The 9,507-nt window shown below is 40.2% G+C and overlaps 1 protein-coding gene across 7 annotated transcripts in view; it reads left to right on the top strand.

Moving 5' to 3' along the window:
* Msp300 (Muscle-specific protein 300 kDa) overlaps positions 1–9,507 on the top strand; it is a 112,093-nt gene that overhangs the window by 33,462 nt on the left and 69,124 nt on the right. For 5 of the 7 annotated variants that reach the window (XM_076620186.1, XM_076620188.1, XM_076620185.1 and 2 more), the window contains exons 14-23: positions 347–635; positions 767–1,286; positions 1,373–1,821; positions 1,926–2,121; positions 2,417–2,491; positions 3,189–3,341; positions 3,793–6,040; positions 6,366–7,677; positions 7,930–8,293; positions 8,748–9,356. In XM_076620186.1, coding sequence (XP_076476301.1) covers positions 347–635; positions 767–1,286; positions 1,373–1,821; positions 1,926–2,121; positions 2,417–2,491; positions 3,189–3,341; positions 3,793–6,040; positions 6,366–7,677; positions 7,930–8,293; positions 8,748–9,356 — 6,215 coding nt within the window. The remainder of the gene's footprint in view (positions 1–346; positions 636–766; positions 1,287–1,372; positions 1,822–1,925; positions 2,122–2,416; positions 2,492–3,188; positions 3,342–3,792; positions 6,041–6,365; positions 7,678–7,929; positions 8,294–8,747; positions 9,357–9,507) is intronic. The other 2 variants (XM_076620187.1, XM_033330259.2) reach the window with 1 other exon arrangement.

Here is a 9,507-nt window from a genome sequence, read left to right as displayed (position 1 = left end):
TCGGAGATACTCTGCAGATACTGTACGATACTCTACGATACTGTGTGTCGTCCGCGATCACGTTCGTTTATTTATACTGATCGGGGAAAAGTCGGAAAATTTGAATTCGTCTTCATTCGACTGTTGCATGTAGCGTCGACAGTGTTTTGCCCGGACTTTGTTTATCGTTACATTTCTGCGTCAAGGCTGAGTCAATGACCCGAGGCAAAACAACAACATGAGTCGCTCTCGACTGGCGTCGTTCTTTGACTCCAGTGTCGCTACATATCTATAATATCTAGTCTTACGATTTACATAATTTAAATGATTCTTTTAATTTAAACATTTTCTTCTTTTTGCCGTGTAGAATCTGTGGAAGAGAAGCAAAAGACAGCTCTTCAGAAATGGCAAGACTTTGAAGACAAATTGGAAACGCATACAAAATGGTTCAGCACGATGGAAGCTGCCTTCAGAGACCAACAATTGCAACCTACTTTGCAGGACAAGGAGGCTCGTTTGAAAGCTCTGAAAGAGAAGCGTGACGCGATATTGAAGGAAGAATCGAATATCGACGAGTTCGTTGACAAGTCGCATAGTCTACTACATGCGAGCGGCGTTGAACGTATCAAACCCATGATCTCGCAAATTAGCAATAGGTAAAACTCTTCAGACAAGAATCGAAATCTTTCATTGTCGCTAAATCTAGATCTTTACGTATATATATATTTATTTTTACGAAAAGACGAAACCGAGATTTTCAATGAAATTGTTCAAATGGAAATTTCAGATACCAACTATTGCACGGGCTTAGCAAAGAAGTAGTGACAAGGTGTCAGAGTATTCTAGACGATCATCGGGCTTATGAAGAGAAACTGAAGGTTGTGGATGCGTGGCTGACTCAATTGGAACAAAGTTTAGCCAGTCTGAAGAAGGACGAGGCAGGCGGAAATCTCGAAGAGAGAGTCTCTCGTTTACAGATATTGTTAGCTGAGAAAGAGCAAGGTGAACATCGATTGGGAAGCTTGATATCGTTTGGGGAGAGGATCCTTGCTGACACATCTGCCCAGGGAAGGGAACTTATCCGTCACGAACTAAGGCAGGCTCGAGAACGATGGGATAAATTTGTAGAAGGCATAGATGAGCAACAGAAGAAACAGGATGCTCAGTCTTTGCAATGGACCAATTATCAGGAAACTTTGCAACAGATTTTGGCTTGGTTAGACACTATGGAGAGATCTGTGAAACAGGACTCGACGATCACGTGGTCTTCTCTTCAGGAAATTAAATCCAAGTTGTTGAAGAGCAAGGTGCTTTTAGTTATTTTCTCGTTTTGTTTTAGAAGTGAAAAAGGTAAGCCTTGTTACCGATAATAAAATGTCGTTATCTCTTATAGGCAATGCACCAGGAAATTCTGGCATACAAACGCATCATCGAGGGTGTCTCTGAAAAGGCAAATGCACTGACGTACGCAGTCCAAGCGCCATCAGACGCTCAACAGAAAGCTGCTTCGGTTTCTGGAAGATACGAGGACTTGGTTGAAATGTCACAAAAGAATATAGTCAACCTAGAGACACTCCTAGACACGTTCCAACAATTTTACGATCTTCAGAAATCCTATCAAGACTATCAGAAACAACAATGGGAACAATTGACCAATTACAGCGACTACACGGGCAATAAAGCTGCCCTTCAAGCTCAGCTGGCCAAGATCATGGAGCTTCAAGATGGCCAGAGGGAAGGAGAATTAAAATTGGATATTCTTAGCGAACATGTGGCTCAGAGTGCATCCAACTTATCACCTAGATCGTTAGAGTCTATGGAAAGAGACCTGGCTTCGTTGAGGCAAGATTTATTTTATTAGTTTATCGTTAACTGTATTCGAGTTGAGATTCAAATGACATTAAACGAGTTAAAATTTCTTAGTAAAACGAATATTTATGTTACAGATTCGAGCATAAGAAATTCGCCATTACAGTAAACGACATTATTCGATGCATCGAGGAGAGGATCCAGCAATGGAGCGAGTACGAAAATTCTTTGGAACGTTTATTAGCTTGGTTGGCGGATGCAGAGTCGTCCTTGAAGAATTACTCCCTAAAGAACTCTCTTGAAGAGAAACAAGAACAACTGGAGAAATACCAGGTAATACTTTATAATCTAAAATAGAGACCACAGTTGTATCTTGCAACGTATGTACACCATAGAGGGTCTGTATCTGTAAGAGCAGATTATTCTAATTAAAAGATTAGTTCAACGTTTCGTTGAAAAATTAACTTTCATTGCGCAAAGTCACGCTACGAACGCGATCTGTTTCTTTTTTCGAATAACGCGCGAACGGTACGAAGATTTTTTGATTTTTAATCAAGAAGAGGAAAAGATACGAGAGAGATGAAGTGGTATACAGGATCAGGCATTGTATTTTGGAAAACTTTCTTAGGCACTGCAAAAAACCGCCTTATCGTGGGACACGGAAGTGACGGAACTGGTGGCCCTAGGAGACCACCTGGACCAAGTAAGAGAAACATGGAAAAAATTTGTTCGATCAGGGTTGTGAACGCTTTTTTGTCAATTGGTCTCTCGTTACTGTCTCCTTCTCTTTTTCTTCTTCTTCCTTCTCTCTATATTCTAATCGTTCTTTTTGCTTTTTTTCTCTCTTTCTTTTTCTTCTCTTCTTTTCTCAACGATTTAGTTTAGTGTGATGTAAGTCGAAAATATATTGAAAATGATTTTATGAGAGCATCGGGGTAAGTTTCAAGAACTCGATACACTGTACACTCACTTTTCACACTATGATACTTACACTTGCCTTTTCTTAAACGTCTTACGAGCAGATACTTTAACACACATAAATTTTCTATGATCTTCTTATCTCCTGTTTTACTTCGATGCATGCAAACGTGTTGTTTTGAGTACGTTTGATCGAAGAATCGTGTTTCCAAGCCCCTACATTGCGTTGTCATGGCACGCGAAAAAATCCATGACTAGTTGATTGAATTCACATTAACCATCTGTACATGAACATACCCACCAAACATACAAACAAACATGCGTGTTACCTCTGTGAGTTCAAGGTAGTTTCAGAAAGACGGCAAGCTACCTGATCAGTACACATGTTTTAATCAGTTTGTTCGATAAAGTACACGAAATTTAAAGACAAAAGCTTCCTATATGAAATATCGTGCGATTCCAATGAGATTTCTGTTCCATAGATGTTGATCGTGAATCTCCGGCAGAACGAGGCCGAGTTTGACAAGATGAGCGACGAATCTTCCGAATTGATGCAAATTAGTGGGGAAACAAGGTTCTCAGCCAACGTTCAGCAGATCACCTCGCGTTTCCAATCTATTCAAGCGACTGCTAAGGTGAATATCAAAAATTACATGTTAAGACTCGTAATTATAATGTGACATTCATCTTTAAACATAAGTTATACGAACAATAATTCAATTATTGATCAATAAACTTTTAAGTCTTTTACAAGTTCATGCAAGAGACGTATAATTATTTTATAAAGTCTATAATTTCGACAAGTAGTTGTATCATCTGTGCGATTAAAATTCTGTGAATAATCTATGAACAATTTTAAAATTCTAAATCGTCTATCCGTCGTAATTTCATAGAAATTCTTGGAGCAACGAATTATTTAATTAGAAATTCTGATTTATCGAGAAAAAATGTCATCTAATTTAGTCAAATATCATTCACTCTATTCCCAAACATTTCTCACTCTTCTAAGAATATTCTAACGCTTTCACGATAATTGTATATTACATCGTTCAAATTTAAAGCTGGCAATTCTTTAAAAAATCACAGGAATTGGTAAAGAAATGCGAACAAGCAGTGGCAGACCACGCAGCCTACCTGGAGCGCTACAAACAGTGTTCAGAATGGCTAGCAAACACCAGAACTACTTATCAATCCATCAAAGACGATCTCAGTGGCACTCTTCAAGAGCTAACGTCGAACGTAGCAACGCTGAAGGATCTTCTAACTCGTCAATCTTCGGCAACCCTTTTGATAAACAACACCGTGGAAGCTGGAGAACGTCTGTACTACACCACAGGCATGGACGGTAGAGAGATCGTTCGTCAACAATTGCTAGATCTTCAACAAGCCTTCGAAGAACTGTACGACAGCATCGCGTCGACTGAACGAGAGTTACAATCAAAGATCTCGCGTTGGTCCGGATTCGACGAGTCCAACGAGTCGTTCGACAACTGGCTGAAGACTGTCGAGACTCAACTAAAGCCAGAAATCGAATTAAAAACCACACTGGACGAGAAACGAGCTCAGTTGCAAATCTATCGTTCGTTCTTGCACGATATTCAGTCTCACCAACAAGATTTACTCGATCTTCGCGATAAAGCTGATAATTTACCAGACTCTACTGACAAAATACATCAGACGCTGAAGAAACTGAACGAAAGACACGCTACAGTGTTGAAACGAGCTGCTGCGTTCGTTGAAAAGTACGAAGGCATAGTCAGCGATCACCAACAGTACAGCAAGGCTGTGCTCGACACTCACGAGTGGTTAGACGCGACGCACAATGCAGTTATTCTTTGGGGTGACACGGAATTAGAACGAGTGTCCCTTCACACGAACCTGGATCGACTGAAGAATTTATTGCAGAGTTTACCAGAGGACAAACCAAGAGTTCAACAGATAAGAATCCTAGGAGAAAAGGTGATTCCAGGAACCTTGGAATCTGGTCAGATTAACATTCGTTCGCAGATAGACTCCTCACAGCAAGAATGGGAAAGTTTGGTCACTGCTGTCAAGTCTACTATAGAGAGTCTAGAAAACAAGCTTCAACAGTGGAACGAGTTCGAAACATCGAAAGAGCGATGCCTCGCCTGGATGAGAGAAACCGATACCAAACTTCACGCGGTAGACCTGAAGGCTACCTTGCAAGAGAAGAAGGACCAATTGGAGCTTCTGCGCACACTCCAAGGACAGGTTCGCGCGAAAGAACTGGAAATAGACGCTGTCTCCGAGAAAGCTCAACAGCTTCACAAGAATATCACGTCTCGTACCACACATATGTCAGAGTTAAGCATCAAGTACCAACAAATATCGAACAAAGTGAAAGATCTGAACAGTCGTTGGCACCAATACGTGACCACTCATCAAGAATTCGACAATCAAGTGGCAGAGTGCACCAGATGGTTGGATGACATTAGGAAGAAGTTAGCTTACTGCTCTGACCTGGGTGCATCTTCTCAGAAAGATTTAGAGAACAAGATGGAGGTAATTCAAGATCTATTGTTGTACAAGGAAGATGGATTCGCCAAGGTTCAAGGGATCGTAGAACTAGCCCAAGCTGTCTTAGCGAACACAGCACCCACTGGACACAAGGCTATCAACGATGCTGTTGGAAAATTACAAGAACAATGGAGCGCACTAGCCTCGAAGATGTTGGAGACCAAGACCAACTTAGATGATTCTATCAATAAGTGGGCTGGTCTTCTAGAGCAGATACAATCGATGAATAAAACTGTCGATTATATGCAGTCTGCTTTGAACGAATTCTTGCCATTCCAAACGACAATGTCTGAAAAGAGGTGTCAGTTGGAACGTATCAAGGCCTTGGAAGAGAAAGTTCGATGCGAGAATATCGAAGTGGATAGTCTGAAGATCAAGGTGGCTGAAATGATCGCCAGTGGTCCTCAAGGTCTGGCTGCATCCCAGGCACAGAGCATCTTGAACAGATTCGACACGTTGTTCGAGAAGATTAAATCGTTGTTAACCGAGCGAGAAGAACAATATAAGGATCACAGATTGTACAAAGAAGCGCACGACGATATCATCAATTGGTTGAGTCGAGCTCGTGAAAAGATTCCATCGATGAAACAGAGGCCGTTAAGCGATAAATTGGCTATTGAAAATGCTGTGGCTCCATTGGAGAGTTTGTTGAATAAGAAGGCTCAGGGTGAACTCTTGGTGGAACATCTTCAGCATACTGGCAAGGTCGTCTGCGCGAGTACGAGTCCTCAGGGTCAGGAGATTATAATGAACGAGGTGAAAGCTCTAACTCAGAGTTTCGAAGAGCTTTTCAGAGGTAAGTTTATTAAGAGATTTTTAAAAGATTCGAAGATTTTGAAAGTTGAAAGTTTGATTTTTGACGAAGCTAGTTGCAATGCTGACGAATGGTCAGAACTGTTACATTTATTCAATCATTTTCCATCCAATCATATTTTCAATCGTTAGACAATTTTTTACGTTCGAAAACATTTTTCATATCTAATTCTTGTTCCAATTAAATTTCAATGATTTTTTTTTAGAAACTAAAGCGAGATTGAAATATTAAGAATCCTAAGACCGTAGCATGACACTGAAAATTTCCATGTTACATTAAGGACGATTTATTTTTTTCAATTGCACAGAAATCAAGCAACAAAAGGATCAATTGGAACAAACCGTGAGTCAATGGAGAGACTACAAGGACGAATACGAGCGAATAAGCGATTGGTTACAGCAGTTCGACATCCTCATAAAGGCGCAGAAGAATTCTCTCTTGTCAAACGTAGCAGGGAAAAAGAAACAAGTACAAGAGGTAAAAGAAATACTGGAAAACCTATTAAAGAGACAAGAACAAATCGATAAATTCAACAAGACTGCATCCAGTCTTCTTTCGTCTAACCTGGACACCTACATAAACAACCAACTTCGTCACTTAAACTCGCGCTATCAGGTTCAAGTGAATCTCGCCAAAGACGTTTTGAACAAAGTCGAAACTAACTTGGCTCAGCACGAAGAATACGTAGCTAATTTGGCCAAGACTTGTGCCTGGATCGAAAACGCGAAGCAAATCATTCGCAAAGGGACCGAAGCAGCGTCCACTAGCAGTCGAGAAGAATTACAGAACAGATTAGACAACATTCAAGAATTATTAAGAAAACGCGAGGAAGGACAAAACTTGGTGCATCTGACAGTGAACTGTGGAGAGAAGGTAATGAGAAATACTCGATCAGATGGTCGCGAAGAGATAAACACTCAATTAAAGGAGATTCAAAATGCGTGGGAGAGACTAGTGAAGAAGATTTCGACGACCAAAGTGCATTTAGAGACGAGTTTGCTTCAATGGGCGGATTATAGTTCGTCGTATTTGCAATTGCAACAATGGATCAACGACAGAGAAGCTAAATTGCAACAAGTCTGTGAACAAAAGGTGTCGAAAGCTAGAAAAGGTCTGGCTGGCTTGAGTTCCTTGGCTATTGGAGAAAGGAAGGCGAATCTTAGACAGACGAACAGTATAGTTCAGGATATAGTGGCGTTCGAGCCGATGATTCAATCGGTTACCACGAAGGCTGAGGATCTTCGACAGGCCACACCAGCCACGGAAATTTCAATAAAATACGAAACCTTGAGCAAACAAGCGCAGGAGTTGTACGCGAAACAAAAAGAAACCGTGGAACAACATCAGGCGTTTATCGATAGTGGAAACGAATTTATTCAGTGGATAAGAGCGGCTAAGGAGAGACTTGGAAAATGTTCAGAACCTACTGGGGATAAGGAATCGTTGGCGAATAAGATCACGCAGTTGAAAGTATTGCAAAGCGAGCTGCCAGAGGGCCAGAAGAAGTTGCAACATGCTTTGGAACAAGGGAACGCGGCGTGTCAGATCGCCGACGAGGAGGACAAGGAGATCATCGAGGAGGAAGTTGCGATGCTGCAGGAAGAGTACGACAGCTATGTGTAAGTTTCGTGATCTGTTTCGGACTTTTAGAATTTTTTATATTTTTATGACGTACTTTCAATTATTATCTTTCTTTCAATATATTCCTTGCATTTTTCTCTTTTTTCTTTTTACCTTTATCGACATCGTTGACGTTGATGATAAATAACAAGTTCGATAATTCAATGATGAGAAATCAGAAATTCATTGATTAAATGTTCAGTCCAGAATTTAATTATTTAAATACCGAAGTTCTGTATCTCTTTTAACAGAGACTCGTTGAACAACACGAAGAGTTTACTGGAAGTAGGAATAGTGAAATGGACGGAGTACGAGGACCAATTTTCAGAAGCTACCGAATGGCTCACGCAGACCGAGCAACTGGTGCAATCGTTCAACAAACTTCAAGATAGTTTGGAAGAAAAGAAGAATGTTCTTGAACAATTCCAGATCCATTTACAGACGCTGTTCGACTGGCAAAGAGAACTTGATCGACTGAACATGAAGGCTCAGATGTTATTGGAAACTTGTGCAGACACCAGAATCTCGAACGCTATCACCCAACTGACAACCAAGTATAACGCTCTTCTATCTTTGGCTAAAGAAATAATGAGACGTCTGGAATTACATTATCAGGTATATCCCATTACCGAGCTTCGAGCGTTAGAGATGCTTAAAAGATTAGGATAAAATAAAAGTGTATAATATCAAATATAATGTCTGCACAGTTTAGTGTCGCGTTCTCAAACAATTTTATTCTGCATTACCTTGTACTGCAGTCTACATTCTTCGCTATTACTTTTTAATATAAGCTTCTATAGTAACTTTGAAAGTATTTGCTCATACATGTTTTTCTACGGTTCGGTATTCGATAGATTTTCAAGCTAATTATCAAAAAAACTTTTTATTATTTTTTATTAAAAATCGAAACTTGAATAGCCAAGCTGTATATTAAAATTCACTATGCTATCTTTCCAAGAACACAACGGATTAATTATAATCTTATTTGGTACCGTAACTGCTATCGCATAACCCCAAGGATAGTGCAATCAAAATTCCTAAATAATCCTCCGTGTCTTGTCGTCTACAGGAACATCAGCAGCACAATACGTTGTACCAAGAATGTCAAGATTGGATCGAACGAACTCGTGACAAACTGAGCGAATGTAAGGAGATTCCAAGCACCTTAACCGAGGTGAACAATAAGCTGCATACTTGCAAGGCCATCAGACAAACCTTGGAACAAGGCCAGAACAAGCTGCGTTATGCTCTCGAACTAAAGGAGAAGGTGATTATGAACACAGAGCAAAATGGTGCGGCAAAGATTCAAGAAGACACGGAAAACCTCAAGACAGAATTCGAGAAATTGTTAGTGAACGTGGAAGACATAAGACAGAAACTTGCCGCAAGAGCAAGCGCGTTGGAAGAATTGAACAAAATTCATCGACTCACTACGGATTGGATCGATGAGATCGAGGGCAAGATTCAGCCGGGTGAAATGTACAAGAACGATCTCAGTGAAAAACGAGCGGTGTTGGAAAAGTATAAGACGGTTCAGAGGGATATTCAAGGCCATGGTGAAACCGTAGATCGATTGAAGGCTCGTTTGGCTGAAGATTCTAGCATACCCGTTGGCCCTTATCAATCTACCATCGCAAAGTACGACGAATTGACTAAGCTGATCGCTGAAAAAATTCGAGTACGTATTTGTTAAATGTGTTAAACGTTAATTATTATTATAAATATTAATCAAACGTGTTAAATCGATTAAATCCTGGATTTTGTCTCGAAGTTTAAATGGAAGAGTACAAGAATTTTCCTCGATTTAATCGAATCTCGTAAATAACAGA

The sequence above is a fragment of the Bombus vancouverensis genome, chromosome 7 (assembly GCF_051014615.1).
Source record: "Bombus vancouverensis nearcticus chromosome 7, iyBomVanc1_principal, whole genome shotgun sequence".
Taxonomy (NCBI): Eukaryota; Metazoa; Arthropoda; class Insecta; order Hymenoptera; family Apidae; genus Bombus; species Bombus vancouverensis.
Note: the sequence above shows the minus strand (reverse complement) of the source record. Positions and strands in the feature narration are given on the sequence as shown.